Source organism: Manis pentadactyla, chromosome 13 (genome assembly GCF_030020395.1).
Source record: "Manis pentadactyla isolate mManPen7 chromosome 13, mManPen7.hap1, whole genome shotgun sequence".
In the NCBI taxonomy this organism is placed as follows: Eukaryota; Metazoa; Chordata; class Mammalia; order Pholidota; family Manidae; genus Manis; species Manis pentadactyla.
This window is the reverse complement of record NC_080031.1, coordinates 93,964,901-93,981,974: the sequence shown is the minus strand read 5'-3', so window position 1 is coordinate 93,981,974 and position 17,074 is coordinate 93,964,901. Positions and strand designations below refer to the sequence as shown.

The 17,074-nt window shown below is 61.3% G+C and overlaps 1 protein-coding gene across 20 annotated transcripts in view; it reads right to left on the bottom strand.

The window, feature by feature from the left end:
* The window catches only part of OBSCN (obscurin, cytoskeletal calmodulin and titin-interacting RhoGEF), a 152,475-nt gene that overhangs the window by 9,437 nt on the left and 125,964 nt on the right, over positions 1-17,074 (bottom strand). For 12 of the 20 annotated variants that reach the window (XM_057490836.1, XM_057490847.1, XM_057490842.1 and 9 more), the window contains 13 exons: positions 14,354-14,521; positions 14,108-14,210; positions 13,761-13,890; positions 12,763-12,856; positions 3,782-3,979; positions 3,158-3,355; positions 2,619-2,694; positions 2,141-2,262; positions 1,572-1,711; positions 1,252-1,420; positions 1,033-1,114; positions 635-835; positions 2-62 (listed from right to left, as the gene is read on the bottom strand). In XM_057490836.1, coding sequence (XP_057346819.1) covers positions 2-62; positions 635-835; positions 1,033-1,114; positions 1,252-1,420; positions 1,572-1,711; positions 2,141-2,262; positions 2,619-2,694; positions 3,158-3,355; positions 3,782-3,979; positions 12,763-12,856; positions 13,761-13,890; positions 14,108-14,210; positions 14,354-14,521 — 1,742 coding nt within the window. Of the gene's footprint in view, position 1; positions 63-634; positions 836-1,032; positions 1,115-1,251; positions 1,421-1,571; positions 1,712-2,140; positions 2,263-2,618; positions 2,695-3,157; positions 3,356-3,781; positions 3,980-5,128; positions 6,793-9,851; positions 9,895-12,762; positions 12,857-13,760; positions 13,891-14,107; positions 14,211-14,353; positions 14,522-17,074 lie in introns of those variants that run through there. The other 8 variants (XM_057490852.1, XM_057490854.1, XR_008993394.1 and 5 more) reach the window with 7 other exon arrangements.

Below are 17,074 nucleotides of genomic sequence, written 5' to 3'. Positions count from 1 at the left end.
CCTCAGCCTCCGTCACCACGCTCTTCTTGAACAGGCGGTCCAGCAGCTCCTCAGAGGAGCACCTGGGCCCCAGGTCAAGGAAAGCTTTGTGGTCTGGAACCCACCGAACCCACAAAAGTGGGAAGTCTTATCTGGGGTTTGGGGTGGGGAACGCTGGGAAGGCTGGTGCTCTGGCTTCAGGAGAGTGGGAGGGGCAGGGATTCCCCAGCAGAGGGCCTGCGGCCAGTGGGCAGCAGCAGAGTGGGACTGAGGCACCCCCACCTCCCGCACACCCTCTCCTGGGGCAGGGGATCCTGACTGACACCCAAAGACCCTCAACTGGACTGTGACCCAAAGGGGGCAGGGTGACGGGTGTGCCCTCCCCAGGAGCCTGGGTGGACCTCCCTACTGAAGAGGCCACGTGAAGTGCAGGAGGGGCCGGCCCACGCACATCCTGGATCCTATTCACAGCCCTGCCTGAGGTCCTGACCCACAGGACCGCGAGCTAGGGGAGAAGCTGTGCCCCGGGGTGGTTTGTCACCAGCATCACAGCGGGAACACGGGAGCTGGGCTGACAGCCTCCAAGGTCAGGCCTGGGGACACCAGAACTGCAAGTGCTCCACAGCCCTTGCGTCCCTGGGGTGAGGTGGGATACAGCTCCACGATGAGGATGAGGGTCTTCCGGGTCTCAAACTGGTCCAGTAGCCCAGTGACCAGGGGGTGGCTCAGCCTGGCCAGGGTATCCCGCTCGCGGTGGGCCTGGGCACATGTCCTGCTCCGCAGGGGGATGAACTTGGCGGCACAGGACATCTGGTTCCCCTTGTGCTGCACCCTCTTCACGAAGCCGAACACACCCCTGGGGGAGCAGGCCATGCTGGGTGCATGCATCAGGGCTCCAGGATGTGGGGCAACAGGCGGCTCCCATGGGAAGGGGGCTCTCTGGGGAAGGAGTCTCCTGGGGAAAGGGGGCTCAGAGGGGCGGGGCTCCAATCAGAACTTGGTGGTAGGCAGGAGTGGGTTGCGGGGCTCCAGGGCTGGGTTGAAGGGCAATACCTTCCAATTTCCTCCTTGACCTTGTAGAAGGAGTGCAGTTTCCTCCGGTAGCTTTGCTTGTCTATGTCCAGTTTGCTGTCCCCTGGTCAGGGAGCGGGAGCCGTCGGTGTGGACAAAGACCATCCCCAGGCCCTTGTCCCAGCTGCATAGTGTCCTGGGCCCTAGCCCATGGAAGTCTGCGTGGAGCCAGGAGCGGAGCCTGGGAGGGGCCCGACTCACCCCCGTGCACCAGCAGCTCTGCCTTGCACAGCACCTGGCCGCCAGCATTGCGCGCCAGGCAGGTGTAGACGCCGGCATCGTGCTGGGCCACGTTCCTCAGCACCAGGGAGTAGGTGGTCCCTTCCTGCAGCTGGCTGAGCCGGGCACTGTCCACCAGCTCGACGCTGTCCTGGGGGCACAGGCCAGCAAGGCAGCCACATCAGCCTGCCCTGGGGACCTGGGCATCGTGGGACCCCACTCCCCCCTGGCCTTCAATAAGTGCCCTGCTGTCTGGTGGGGATGCCATACGTGCCCGCCTCCCACCCCACGCATGTCCCTACCCGGTACCAGGCCACTGTGGGCTCTGGGCTGCCCTCGATGACTGCCTGGAATTTTGCGGTGCTGCCCCTCTGTGCCTGCACGTCCTCGATGGTGACCTGCATGGATGGGGGCTCTGGGGTGGGAGAGGGAGCCCATAGGCCTGGGGCCAGCCGATTACAGCCTGCCCTGCATTGAGTCTGTGGCTGGGGCTTGCAGTAACTGAGCTGCCCAGGAGGGCTGATGGTGACTCTGGGTGTGTCCTGGTGTCCTCCCCAGAGTGACGGAGCCCACTGCCTCCCAAGTGAGGGGACCCCCTCCTGGCTTTGCCCAGGCCTTTGACGGTCAGGGAGTCCTTCCCTGTAGCCACTGGCTCTCCAGCTTTGACCTCAGCTGTCCAAGGTCAGGGCTCACTAGGCCCCCACATCCAGATCCTGGTGGCCCAGCTCTCCACAGGGAGGGTTCCGGCCCCTCCTGGTGATGCTCCTCTGAGGGGTCCCCCACCACAGCAAGGCTGGGACACACTAGGTGACCTTGCAGGCCCCAGCCACAGGCATGGCGGGCACTCCAAAACCCACTGGGCCCCACCTACTTGTGGCACCTGTGGCACTGGGCTGGTACACATATGTCCTGTGCGTGGTCTCCGTGATAACGTGGCTGTGGATATCCCAGACCTCCGCTGCTCCTGCCCCTGGCCGGGTTGCGCCCTCCATCCTGGGATCAAGGAGCTGTGTGAGTGCCTGGCCCACCCCTCTACTGCCGGGGCGTGGCCAGCTCAGTGTCATGATCAGGGGTCCTGCCTCCACCCAGGGGTCTTCAGCATACCGTGGGAGGGGATATAGAGGCAGGGGCCCCAGCCCTGTGTGAGGAGGGGGCTTCCCCCATGCCCCACACCCTAAGGGCAACCTCTCTTACCTGCCCTTAGCCTCTGAGTGGGACTGACAAGCAGCGTCCTTGGTACTGTGAGCCCACCCCTTACTCCTGTCCTTGCAGGCAGGGCCGGTGGACCCTGTCCTGTCCCCAGTATGCCCTCTGCAGCCTGCCCCTGCCCAACGTGTTGGGGAGGTTACCGGATGGGCACCACATGTGCTGGGGCTGAGTCCTGCTCCTGGCCCTCACTGGGGAGAGGCAACTTCTGGGGCTCCGCTGGTGGGAGGCAAGGGGCTATGTGAGCAGGAGCCTGGGACTAGGCTGGGGGCTACCCCCACAATGTGCCCCTGCCTTGCCTTCTAGGACCCAGAGGGTGGGACGCCAGGCAGAGCAGTGGCTCTGCACCCCCAAACCCAGAGCTCCAGCCATACACACACTTTTCAGCCCCATAGGCCCTCCTACAGAGCCCAGACACCAGGGCACTTCCTGTCCTAGCAGATGCACCCCCTCCCCCACCAACCCTAAGGCTCCCCCTGCCCAGCCTGGACGAAAGCCCCTGGCCACCCAGATAAGAGGGTGCAGCAGCCTTTTCAGAGTGGAGCCCTGCAACAGCAGCCTTGGGGGGCTATCTGCCTGGTCACCCATGGAACGGACCCTTGGGTGACCAAGGTTGGGGTCAACACAGGGCAGGGGTCTGCGGCAGGTGGCACTTTGTGGTCAGCTTGCCACGGGGCCTCACCGGATGCACCTGAGGCTTCCATGCCTGGGAGCTGGGGACCAGCCTCCCAGAGTTCGGGTGGCCCCCCAGGGCCAGGTCCTGGGCTGGCATGGTCCACTGTGGAGGGTCTTGGAGCCTCTGAGCACACCAGTGTCCTCAGGACAGATGTGATCTCTTGGTCTGCTTGCTCCGGGGCAGCTGGGGGTGGGATGGTGGCATCTGTGGGAGAGTTTGGTCAGTGTGCAGCATGAGGGATGGCCTGGGCCTGCCCTCTAGGGCCCAGAGGGTGGGACGCCAGGCAGAGCAGTGGCTCTGCACCCCTAAACCCAGAGCTCCAGCCATACACTTTTCAGCCCCATAGGCCCTCCTACAGAGCCCAGACAGGGCACTTCCTGTCCTAGCAGATGCACCCCCTCCCCCACCAACCCTAAGGCTCCCCCTGCCCAGCCTGGACGAAAGGCCCTGGCCACCCAGATAAGAGGGTGCAGAAGCCTTTTCAGAGTGGAGCCCTGCAGCAGCAGCCCTGTGGGGCTATCTGCCTGGTCACCCATAGAACAGACCGTTGGGTGACCAAGGTTGGGGTCAACACAGGGCAGGGGTCTGCGGCAGGTGGCACTTTGTGGTCAGCTTGCCACAGGGCCTCACCGGATGCACCTGAGGCTTCCATGCCTGGGAGCTGGGGGCCAGCCTCCCGGAGTTCGGATGGGCCCCCAGGGCCAGGTCCTGGGCTGGCACGGTCCACTGTGGAGGGTCTTGGAGCCTCTGAGCACACCAGTGTCCTCAGGACAGATGTGATCTCTTGGTCTGCTTGCTCCGGAGCAGCTGGGGGTGGGATGGTGGCATCTGTGGGAGAGTTTGGTCAGTGTGCGGCATGAGGGACGGCCTGGGCCTTGGGAGGGAGCTCCCGGAGCCCTATCCAAGTCCTCAGAGACTTCCCAGGTAAGCCTAGGTGCCCTTCCCACCAGCCTGTCCCACCTAAGCACTCGGCCCAGTGGATGCCAGAAGGAGCAGGCCCCTAAGAGATGCCGGGCCATACGGCCCACAGGGCAGCAAGCTCAGGGACCCGCCAAGCCCGGCTGGTGCCCAGATGCCTCTAGGAGATGTCAGCACTCTCAGGGACAGCTGAGCCTGCACAGCTACCCCCGCCCCTTGTCTGACCTCATCCAACCCTTTTATCCCCTTACTGGACCCCAGGGTGCAGGGCTGCTCAGGCCCAGGTGGGCCTGGCCACATGATCCAAGGAAGCCTGGTGATGGCTCGATGCCAAACAAGGGCCACAGTCTCCTAGGGTGGTGAGCCCCCTTCCTACCCTCCCAGAAGCTCTGTCCCTGCACCTGAGGCCCTACCCACCCTCACCTCCCCTGTAATTTGGCCTGACACAGGCCACCTCACTCTCATCTGGCCCCCACTCCCCTCCCACACAGCCCTCAGGGGAGCTTTCAGACCCTCCCAGTGCAGCCCTCCACCTGGCTGCCAGCTCCCATGAGGCCTTGCTGTGGCCTCACACCTGTGCCCACGGCCGCCCAAAAGCAGGACATCCTGCTCCAGACCCTCTCTCCTACCGCTCTGTGCCCCCCAGGCTGGAGATGTGACCAGTGGGCTGCCCTTTCTGTCTCCTATGGCATTAAGGCACCATCCGGTCCTTCCCCACTCCAAGGATGTCTGCAGGGCCTCCCAACACATCATACGTCTGTCCTGACGGTGGCCCTGATTGCACGGGGGGGGTGGGGGGTGGGAAAGGTCTGCTTCACTCCGGGCAGGCTGGGAGCAACCACTGTGGGCTCTCCATCTCGCACTGTGTGGTGTGCACTGTGCTCAGCCGCATCTCTGAGGGACAGCAAGCTGTCCTGCCTCCAGGATGGGTCTGGACCCATGGGCAGATGCGGGGCCTGGGCTGCCCACTGGTTGGTCCCCAGGGCGAGGCCTGGAAGGCCCCTCCACCCAAGTCGCCGGAGCCATGGGGCAGAGAAATGAGAAAGAACAGAGTGAAGGCAGTGTGGCAAACCAGTTTATTATCACTGTTGTGGGCAGCTGATGGAGGCCACTTCACGCACAGCCCCAGGTCCACCCTACAGAGAAGGCCAGGGAGGGTCTGCACAGCTGGGGTCCACGCAGGCCTCCTGGAGGCCAAGAAGAGCATTTATGGGTAAGATGGGGCCTGGGGAAGCTCCCCACTGAGAGGAAGTCCAGGACCCCAGCCTGGGGCAGACAGGGCCACATGGCAGCTGCCATCTCCTGAACAGAGCCAGGCAGATACCTGGTGCCCAGAACAGCATGTGGTCTGCAAGACCTGGAACGCTTGGTACTTCCCAAGATTACACGTGCGTGCGTGGTATCCTCAGCTGGACAGAGCCCGTGAGGTAGGAAGTCTCCGGGGCAAGAGGGGCTCCAGCCCCAAGTTGTTGGAGAGCAAGGGGAGCTCAGGGCACACGTGTCTGAGGGGCACCAGCTTCCTCTGGACAATGGCGGCAGCCGCGTCAGGGGCTCACTATCAGTCTGGCCTCGAGGGTCCCTGCTGGTTTCTGCCCCTGCTGCCCAGCCCCTGAGGGGAGCAACCTCATCCCTGGGAGGGGCCGGGGGCCTCATCCTCGTCCCGGCGGATGTGCAGGGTGACCGTCTCACCCACTGTCCCGAAGCTGACCGTCTGGGTGGAGACCTCCGTTTTGAAGCTGCTCTGGCCACTGTTCACAGATCGCTGGACGTGGGTGCAGAAGGATGGCCTCCAGGACGTGGTGCCCCCGGCCCAGTCCTCCCGCACGCTGAAGGAGACACCAGAGGGGCCGAGGACCTGGGCCCCCGCCGGAGATGCCTCCCAGCAACTGGAGGGCCTGGGTGGGCCTCGGGGGCCCGGCGGGTGTCCCACAGCAAGCAGGACAGGCTGCCCCACAGTGGGCTCACTGATCTCTCTCTGCAGTACTGCAACTTCGCAGGGTGGGTCAGCAGAGGGGCTGGGCAAGGGGTTGCCACAGCCGAAGGTCTCCCCTTCCTGGGGCACATAGTCCTCCAGGTCAGCCAGTGTCAGCGCACGGCCATTGTGCATGAGGATCTTGGGGTCTTGGCCCCAAAGGCCATCAGTGCCCAGGGGCCCCTCCATCAGGCCAGCACCCCCCTCCACCTCCTCCAGGGGCTCCTCCTCTTCAGCAGCTGGGCAAGAGAATGGCTTCAGGGTCTCCTCTGGCCTGGCATCCACACAGAAGATGAGGGGCTCATGGATGCTGACGACAGGTTCGTCCCAGGCCATGGGCTCCTGGGCGAGCAGCTTGTTGTTGGAGTTGTTTGTATTGGGGTCCACACCAGGGGTCCCACAGAGCACCTCTCTGGCGGGAGACACACTCCGTGGGCCTGTCTTCTGCACCCGGACTTCAATGGTCTCCTCGACCTCCACCCACTTGGGCTGGAGCCTGGAGCCTGCAGGCAGGGCCGGTGTGTGGGCCTCAGCTTCCGTCACATACAGTGCAGGCACAGTGGGCCTCCGGCCTGGCTCCACTGTGGACCTGTGAGGCTGGGTGGCCCTTGGTGAGTACAGCAGCTCAGGGGCCTGCAGGCCTGGCCTGGGAGGGCTGGTGGGGCGGTGGGAAGGTGAGCGGGAGGGTGACTTGTTGGGGGACCGGTGTCGACTGCGGGGGCTCTTCACCACTGTAGTGATGGTCTCCTCTCTGCAGGGGAAGGGCCAAGAGGAGGTGGGCACAGAGACCCACAGCCTCACCTGGCACCCTCACTACCAGCACATGCAGAGGCCAGCGTGTGAGGTCAGGTTAGTGCAGCAGCAGGTAAGTGTTGAAATGGTAAAAAACAAACTCCTATGCATGCGCTTAAGCCCCAACTCTGGAAACCTCAGCCAAAGAACCAAAAAAAAAAAACCCCACAAAGCACAAGGCCTCATTTGGCCAAGATGAGGCACTAGTGTACAGACCTCAGAACCAGAGCTGACGCATCGGGGAGGCCCAGAGCAAACCTGGTTTGCAATGTTCCATCTCCCCTACCTGTTTAGGGCCATATCATTCAGGAGATGCCAGTGCTTCTCTCAGAGGGATGCAAGGACATAGCCACGTGGCCTTCCCTGTCTGGCCCCCAAGTGCTTTGTGCCCTGAATCATGGCAGGGGTACCTCAGCGAGTCAGAGGGCAGGTGTGAGGGTCAGGTGGGGCAGCTGCTCCCACAGGCCGAGGGGCAGGTCCAGGAGGGGTGTCGAGCCCCAGCTGGCAGCCTGTGCTCCTGGCCCCACGGCATGGGGGTGTGAGGCCTGCCAAGGACACCGGCTCTGGGTATAGCTCAGCCCTCACAGGCTGTGTGACCACAGATAATCCCTTCCTCTTCCTGGGCCCTGTATCCCAAAATGGGAGGGGAGAGGAAAGAGCAGAGGGGGGAAAGAGGCCTGGAGGAAGGGTCCAGCCCCTTTCACAGGCATGGACAAGACTGGAAAAGGCTCAAAACTTGCCCATGGCTAAGAGTCAAAGCCTGCCGGTCAGCCCAGGTCTCCCGTCACCCCCCCAGTGCCTCTGATCTTGCCAGGAGCTGGGGGAGAAATGAGTAACAGGCAGGGAGTGGGAATGCGCTGAGAAACACACAGCCCCCGAGGAACAGACGGCCCTCCTGGTCCCTGGAGCCTGTGTTTCTTTTGGGCTCAGGCAGAGGGACCTAGCAGGTGAGGTGGTGACTCGGTGCTGTCACCAGCTGCCTATGACTAAGGCATTGTCTGTCCGTCTCATTCAGCTTTGTTTTTGTCTAACTCAGGCCTCCACCCAGAAGCAGTTACCCTGAGGCACAGGCTCAGAGATGTGTAGTACCCCTTGGGGTACACAGCAATTACAAGTCTTGCCTCCTCTGGCCCTCAGCCAGTAAGGAGGAAATGCTATACCCCACTTACTTGGTGGGGAAACTGAGGCAGACATGGCCCACCGGCCTTCCTCATAACAGGCTTAGGGGTACTAGGCTTGTCCCTGGGTCAGAGCTTGCCTGAATGTCAGGGGAACCTGGACTAGGCCCCATTGCTGGCCTCATGCTGTCCATGCAACCAAGGCCTCAAAAGTGGGCAGCTGGACCACGCCTCCTCAGTGCCTCCCCCTCTGGGCTCACTGCTGCCCCCATGAGGGCATCCAGGCACTTGCTCTGAGGCCTCTGGCACAGCATGTGGCACTGCAGGGTGGCAGGGTTCTCTCTCCAAGCCCTATTTGCTTCTGGCCCCCCCCTGACTCCCCAGTGCCCCTGTGTAGTGTGTGTGTGTCCTTTGCCGGGGGGAATGTTGGGCTAAGCAGTTGCCTCTCCCCATTCCTCAAGCTGAGGGGGTGAGGGTTCCTACCTCCCTAAGCCTGGAATAGATGACTTGAAGATGTTTTGAGTCCCCTGGTCCAGCCGGCTCTGGGTAGGAGTCACCCCTGAAGGCTCACTGATGGGGCTGCCTGGCCCCATCTCTACTGTTTGGTCATCTTTGAAATGTCAGTAACAATGCCTCCCTCATGCATGAAATGGATAAAGCTCTAGTCTACAGTTGCATACCTCCAGAGATATGCCCCAGGCAATCCCATATTGTGGGACTACAACTTGCCTTGGGGCAGGAGGGAGGAAGTCAAGGAGAGTTAGCCCAGGATCTCATCAAATGTCTGACGATTATGTTCTCCGTAACGTGGCCAGGCCCACTGGGAAGCAAGAGGTTCTCCATTCTGGAAGTTCCCAGTCATCTGGCCTTAAGAAATCATAGTCTTGCCTCCTGGCTTTTCCAAAATCTCCACCTGCACACACCTGCTACTGGAAGTCCTCCCAGATCATCCAGGTCAAAACCAATCCTGGCTTCTGTGGGTTCACTCAGCTCTGAACTTCCTGTGTTCTTTAGTTCTCAACAACACATGTGGCTCTTCCAGAAAATGGGTCCTCAGCTGGCTTCCAATCTTGAGCCACCCTGAGAAAGCCTCCTCACTTCTCTGAACCTGATTCCCCATGTTCCAAACATTAGAGTTGGGGTTGTGGACCTCTGAGTGCCCTATGGCTTCACTGTCCACTAGGGTTATGCTATTTGAATTAAGCTCAAGTGAAAGCAGAATTTTTAATTTAGTTCTTCAGTCCCACTGAACACATTTTAAATGTTCAATAGCCACTTGTGGTTAGGGGCTACGGTAATGGGCAGTGTAAATACAGCTAGGTCCGGTTTTGTCCATTTCCCCAGTGCCACACCCACTGTCCCTTTCTTCTTCCTTCCATGCCTTCAAGGCTGGGGACGAGCCACACCTGTTGTTGATAAATCCAATAACACAAAAGGTCTGAAGCTGAGGGAAACCAGAGAAGGCACCAAGTGAAGTTCTGAACAAAAGTGCCCTAGATCCAAAGGTATTAAAAGGTAGAATTCAGCCTCTAGCCCACTGGAGGAAGCAGCTCTCAGTCCCAACACCACCCTGGCGGGGTGGTTCTGGATGCAAGCCCTGGGTGAGCTATTGGGAAGTACACAGATCAGGTCTACCCGGCTGAGGCAACGAGGCCAAAGGGAAGTACTGAGGCCCTGGAAGAGGGGGCTGTGAAGTGTGAAGGTGGCCAGGATCCCAGGGGCAGGTGGGTCCCCTGGGAGTATCTGCAAGGTGCTGCAATGTGCTTGGTGAGCAAGGGCCACGAGGGCGGGCAGTCAGGCACACAGGTGGCTAGGCTGCACAGGCACCATCTGAGTGGGTTAGTGGGCATGCAGGAGGCACTGCAGTCAGAGGCAAGGTTAGGAACACGCCTGCACTTACATGATGACGGTTTTCTTGGGGACTTTAGTCTCCTGCTCAGTGACTACAAAGAAAACAGTCGGAATAGCAAGGGTTATGTACAGATGGGCCAGCGCCCAGGGTACAGCTTTCCGAGTGGCATGGCCGTGATAACCTGCTCTGCTTCGGAGCACTGCTTCCAAACCCTGCCCGACTGTATGCCCCGGGGCGGACTGGCTCAGCTTGGACCCCTGGTTCCCTCACCTTTGAGGAGGAGGTGACAGTGCCTGACTCCAGTGGCTGGGCAATGAGGAGCTGTGACAACCATGTGTCCCAAAGAGGGAATGAAGGTCTGACAGGAACTGCAGCAAGAGGCTGCCCTCACGAAACCCCAGCGCCTCCTTCAACCCATGTGCCAGGGACTCCTGTAAATTTGTCAGGCCTAAGGTCCCACTTCTCAGACACAGCAACTGAGGCCTAGGGAGTGGGGAAGGCATGGCCTGTGGCTGCATGGTGAGCCATCAGCCAACTGCGACTGCGATGGCTGGTGCCTGTTTTACGAAAAAAAAAAAAATGCTGAAGGCCAGAAGCTCTCTCCAGGGGAGAGGACTCCGGAGTCCTAGAAGTGGCCCAGAGCAGCTCTGTGACATGAGACCGTGGAAGTCCCACTGGGGGCAACCCCTGGGCTCCTAGTGACTAAGGAGACCTGGCTCTTCCCATAGGAGCGCCCCACACACTCAACTGTCCGGACTTTTCTGCCTTTGTACTTCCCCGGGGCCGGCAGCACAGGGCCTTTCTGCAGGTGGGAGGCCCGCGTCCCGCGGGGATGGGCCTCATCTGGGACCAGGCACAGCGACTCCCGACCGTCTCAGGCCGCCTCCTCTGAAGCCTCTGGGCAGAGGGCAGGCCAGGCACCAAGACGCCCCCCTCCCAGCCTTGCCCGGCTGGACAGCAGGCGGTCGCATCTCCACAGCTACTCTTGCTGTCCTGCAGGTAAGACTGAGTGGGATGCTCAGAAAGGTCGAGCTGCATAGCGTGGGGCGCACAGCCTCCTGGCTCCTGGTCTGCAGGAGTGCCGCACAGACAGGAATTCCCTTGGATGACCAAAAGTATTTTGAACTCGTCCCTGATCAGATACATGTGAATTAAGTTTGCTGGCTGTGCATGCATGGCCCTTGGGAGCCACGTGTCCTTACATGGGTGTGTGCCTGAGCCAGTGGCCTCCTGGGGAGGAGAGAGAACCCAGCCCAAACGCCCTAGGTGTTCGGCTTGCTTTGGGCTCAGAGAGAGACCCTGTGTGCCGTGGGAGGACCAGGGCTCCATCTTTCATCTTCTCGGGCTGGGGCCTACCTACCCTCATGCTCTCGGGGAGGGCGGCCAGGACACTGCTGCTGTCACACTCCTGGCACCCTTGTTCCTGACCTAGCCTGCCGCCTGATGGGCTCTGGGCCCTGGTGAGTATATTGGCGACCGTGGGAGGGGTGCAGCTGTGCAAAGCAGAGCTCCCAGCCTGGGGCAGTCTCACAAGCGAGGGGGCAGCACCCACAACCACAGAGCGGGTGGCGCCTCTTCTAGCTGCAGAGCCACTGGGTTAAAGAGAAAGCGACTAGGTAAGGTTAGCAAGCAGGAGGCAGTGGGCTCCGGCTGCGGAGTCTGGGAGGACTGGCCTCCCATGTGAGGTGCTTACGCCGTGTCTGGCACCGGTGGGCCTCCAGACCCCAAAGCCATTGAATGTTGACAAAAAGAAACCCATCACGACAATGAAGTGAATGCCTTTGTAGGTCACGCTTGTCACCAGCTGAGAGGGCACAGAGGTCCCTGCTCAGCACATTCCCAACAGGAGACACCACACAGGAAGCACAGGAGACGGTGAGCGCCACTGGGCTTCCAGAGGAAACAGGCTCAACCAGTGCCAGCTGCCCGCTGGGGGACAAGGAGCAAGAACCCCCTGCCCACAATGGAGGGAGGGGTCTCCATGAGGGCCATGCAGGCTGTCAAAGGCTCAAGGCCAAGTTGTGGCCACCAGGTAGCCTGTTTCCTGACAGGCTCCCTGACACTGGCCCCGAGAAGGACTTGATCTGCTGGCCCAGGGCATCACAGAAGCCAACTTTCAGGACTTGGGAGAACACGTATTCCAACCCATCCTACTATGAGAGCTGCAGCTCCCCCACATGTTGGTCCAACCTCTGCTTGCATGCTCCCAGGGATGGGAGGCTCACCACCTGTCAAGGCAGTCCCTTCCTGAAAAGGCAGCTCAGTCCATCACTTGCCTTGGGGCTGCAGCCTGCCTTGCAAGTCCCATAAGGCTGTTCTCTCCAACTGAGCAAGCCCAGCACAGGGTCTGCTCTCCACATTCTGGCCATCCCCAGGCAAGGCCCAGTTGGGACCCTGTAGCCGGTATGACAAGAGGTGTGAGGCATCCCACCACCCTTCACCTCCCTCTCAGGAGCACATCTCCCCCAGGGAGGCTCTTCCTGCAGGCTGGTCCCCTCCCAGGACCCAGGAGCAGCCCCACTATAGTCCAGGGAGGCTGAGCCATGGCATCCTGTCTTTTCCACAGCCAGCTGCGCCCAGTGTTGAGGGATGGAGCCCCTGACACCTGCTCCCTCCCCTGCTAGCCTCAAGGCAAGGCAAGGCCCCTCTTCTGTGCAGCCAGCCCTCCTCTCCTTCCTGTCACCCCTCCCACCAGGCCGCAGTGGCCATGGCTGGGAGGCCTGCCCAAGCTGGGTCTGGCCTTTATATGTGCTCATTAATGCCCCCAGGACGGCGAGCAGGGCTTTGGGCTCCAGACCCCAGGCTGCCCCTCCCAGCTGCACAGGGGCTGGGAGACACTGCTAACCCCAGAGACTCTGCTGCCCCTCCGAAGGATGCACGCCTGTCGGAAGGGCTGATGGTTTCACCCAATCCCTGCCCACCCAGGCACGTGGAGGGTCTGGACCAGGCTGGTGCTTACCTTCCACAGCAGCAAGCTGCTCCTGGGCCCGCAGCGCTGGGCTGGGCACGAACAGGTCCACCCCACCCCGAGTCGAGCCCAGTTGGTTCACCAGCTGCAGGACAGATGGGAGAAGCCACTCAAGGCCTGTGGCCCCCCTGAGCCCACGTGGGCTTCTGAGCATGGGGCGCCTGTCCCAGCTGAGTCCCAGTACCTGACCACAGAAGAAAGGGTCCCTGGCCAGCCCCAGCATCCCCACATGGACCAAGCACCACCCGAGTTTCATGTGGTGGTGGGGACACTGTCTCTCTGTGCTTCTGGGGAGATGGTCTTATGGGCCCTGAGTCCTTGAGATGGAGCCGAGCCTATGCCCACAGTTAACTTCAGCTGATTCAAATTCACACGGCAGGCGGGGCCAGGGGTGACAGCCCCACAGCACAGCCCAGAGCTTCCCTGGGATCTGCCACAGGGCCAGGCCCCACCTGCCCCTGCCCAGGCCACCACCACCCAGGAAAGCCACAGACGACACACTCCTTCCCCCCGACCAGCCTGCAGGCAAGTGGGCCTGGGGAGATGAGGTCCCAAGAGCTTGTCCCTTCCTCCCCAAGGGCCTGCCCCTGTATCACCTGGTCACGTGGGCCTGGTGTCCCCCTCTCCTCATGGACACAGGGTCATGTGTGCCTGGGGTCCCCCTCTCCTCATGGACACAGGGTCACGGTGGGCCTGGTGTCCCCTTTTCCTCATGGACACAAGGTCACGGTGGGCCTGAGATCCCCCTCTCCTCATGGACACAAGGTCATGGTGGGCCTGGTGTTCCCTCTTGTGTAATGGACTAAGGGCCACACAAACACACAGGGTTTGGTGTCCTCTCTCTCCTCATGGACACGGGGCCGTGGTGAGCCTGGTGTCTTCTCTCACTGTGGGTCATGGTCAGTGGTGATGAGGTGGGCCCCTAGCCCACCCTTTGCCCCACACCTCACACTCGGAACAGCCCCGGACCCCGATGGCCCTCACCTCACCTCACACTCATAGTGGCCCAGGTCCCCTTTCGTGGCCGCCCGGATCTCTAGCACCTGCAGGCCGCCGTGGGGCTCACTCAGGGTCCGGTACTTGCTGCCAAGCGTCAGCAGGGCCCCATCCTTGTACCACCTGAAGGCAACCCCAGGTAGTGAAGCAGGGCCTCCCTGCTCTGGGGCCCTCCCTCCCCCGCCTGGCACCATCCTGGCCACAGCAAGGCCCCCGAGTCCACTCTCACCGCGGCATCCAAGGCCCCAAGGCCAGCCCCTCTGAGGCCACAGACGACCTGACTACCCTCGTTTTATAGGCGGGAACAGGACCCCCGCCCCCACCTGAGCCGCAGGCCCACCTGATCTGAGGGTGTGGGGTGCCTTCAATGGTGCAGCTGAGCTGGGCATCCTCGCCTTCCATGAAGGGCGCTGCCCGGATCTTGTTCACAAACCGCGGGGGGACTGTGGGCCACAGGGAAGAGTCAGAGACAGAGGGGCCATGATGGGGGTCCCACCCCACCATGAGCCCCCAGGTCAGGCCTCACTGCCCCCACCAGCCCCACCCCGGGCCTGAGAGCCCTTGGGTGCCTCCCCCCCAGGCACACCTTGCACCAGGATCTTGCCCAGGGAGCTGGCATTGCCAGCAGGGCTGGCCGCAAAGCACATGTACTGGCCGGAGTCCGCGCCAGTCAGGTTGTCCAGGATGAGGCTGCATGAGCCATCAGGGTCTTCGATGAGGATGTGGTGAGGGTCCACCTCCACTGGTTTCCCATCTGGAAAGGAGGGCAGGGCCATCACGGCGGGTCCCCCACCAGGGAAAAGAGTCGGGCCCCACCTGGGGGTCACCATCACAGCGGAGAGCCAGCTGGCCGAGCTGCGCCAGCCGGGACAGACACGGTGCTGGCCTCCCCATCCACCTCCCCAGCCCCGTGTGCACAGTGTGGCGTCTGGAAAGCAGGCTCCCCTGGAGGCAGGGGCGGGCCCCTCAGATGCCGCGCATTGCTAATCCACCTCTGAGCGTCAGCGAGGCCAGCACCTCTGCCACGTGTCTCCGCCCCAGGGGGGCTGCAAACCGTTCATCTCCCGCCCCGGGGAGCTCGCCTCCACACACCCGGCAAGTCGCACAGAAGAGTGCCTCCCAGCAGGGCCGTGGGCGCCGAGTGAGGTTGTGTGAAGGACGTGGCTCAGACGCGGCATCCTGACCTCCCATTCACAGGGAACTTCAGGAAACTATTTTAAATTATACAAAGAACCCCGACACCACTCCAGCAGCCACCCCACTTCTCTGTGCCTCTGTCTCATGATTCCAGGAACGACCTGTCCCTCCCCGTGTCCCATCTCCACGTGAACCTGCTCCCCCTGGCTTTTTCCCACAAAATGGCTCTTGGCAAGGCCATTGGTGACACTGTCAACCCCAGGGTCAACTCAGTCATCTTGCAAAGAGCGCAGTTCCTGTGGCCTCCTGGCTTACCACACGGGAGGACCTTCTGGGCAAAGGCACCCATAGCCACGGCAGAGAGGTATGTGTAGGGGGATGCCCAGGAGTGGGCCAGGGCGGCAGCGGCAAAGCCCGGTACTGTTCCCCGAGGGATGCTGGCTGCCTTATGGGGCTGGGGTCACTCCTCTCTGGAGGAGAGTGGAGCAGGTGCGCCCACAGCCTGTTTAAAGCTCAGCATCTCCAGAAACTCGGGTCTCTCTCCTGTGGTGCAACCAACTGCATACACACCTCTGGCCCCACGTGCAGGTGTTGGGGTGTGGGCGACCCACACAAGATGTTGCTGATTTTGTCATGTTTGTGCATGTCTCTGACCAGACGGTCTGGTTGCACTTGACTAGCTCATTGGCCTGCGAGCAAGGAACCCTCTCAGACCCTCCACATTTCCTCAGTTTTGGTGAAAAGGAAGGACACTGAGACATGGCAATCCAGAAGAGAAAGAAGGCCTGGTCGGTGGGCATTAACAGGACCCAAGTGCAGTCCATGAGATCTGTGGTGGACTTGGTGACCAACCCAGGAGATCAGCCGGGCAGTCAACAGCCCACCCCTTTGTTGTCTGTGGATGAAGAGATTGAGCAGTGGGCTACAGCTGGCACAGAGAGGTGGGCTCCGACAAGCACCAGGATGGGTGCTCCCCAGCAAATGCTAGAACCATGCTGAGTCCATGGAAGCCACACCGGGCACCAAGGCAGGGCCGTCCTGGTCCCAGTGGGCAGGAGGCCCGAGCAGAAGCAGGGATCCCACCCAGTAAGGCCGGGCGAGACCGTGACCATGGCCCTGGGCTAGCAGAAGCCCTGGCGAGTGATGTGACCTGGTGGTTAAGTCAGGTGCCCGGAGCTGAAGTAGATGACATTCACTGCCACAATCTTGCTGCCCTGCTTAGGGCTTTGGGTGGTCCCCAAATGGGATATTACCAAGCCACAGATGTGTGTTTTGTCTACCCTGTCCCCTTCTGCCCTGACCTCTGATCAGGGGTGGGCCTCTCTCCCTGGGTCCGGAGCAGGGAGGCCCCACTTGCCCGTCCAATACCCCAGGCATGTCAGACTTGGGGAGACTGCCTTTCACAGCTCTGCTGGACAGATGCCTGGACTCCACTGGTGGTACATGTGAAAGGTCCATAGTGAGCAGGAAGGAACGTCACCTTGAAGCCAAGTCAGGGGACTGTGGCTGTAGCTTCTACCTCTGGACCCTGATGTTTGCTGTGTTCAGAGAGGTGACATTCTGTGGACATTCACTGGAAGTGAGGTGGCAAAGGACCAGGTGGGCTGGCAGCGGTTGCTACCAGTCCACCCAGTTGCTGCTCCTGTGGCCCGAGCTGGTGTAGACAGGCGGCTGTGGTAGCTCCCAGGAGGGGCACACAGATGCCTGTCTTCTCACCCTGCTGGTGTGCAGGCAAAGGCTCTGATATGTGTCCCCGTGGGTGGGTCAGCACTCTGCCCAATCCACGATGTCCTCGCTGGCTGGCAAGTCAGAAGCCCCACCACACAGTCTGTAGAGGCAGGCCCATGGACAGGCTCTGGTCCAGGGCAGGGGCACATGCATGGGGTGGGCCCCTCATCCTGGCAGGGGGTGCCTCGCGGGCCTATCTGTGGTGTTCCTCACTGCCATGCTGCTTTGGGTCAGTGGCCTCAGCCATACCAGGTGACCGCAGATGCTGTCCAGACCACTTGGCAGCCATTTCAAAATGAGATGCACGTTACTGCCCCTCCCCTGCTCTGTCCACCACTACAGGAAGGTGGTTTGGTCACTGGATGCAGCTGCCCCCAGAGAGGGATGTCCCCTGCAGGGCACTCACAGTGTAACAGTCAGGACGAAGGGGTGGAGGATGCTG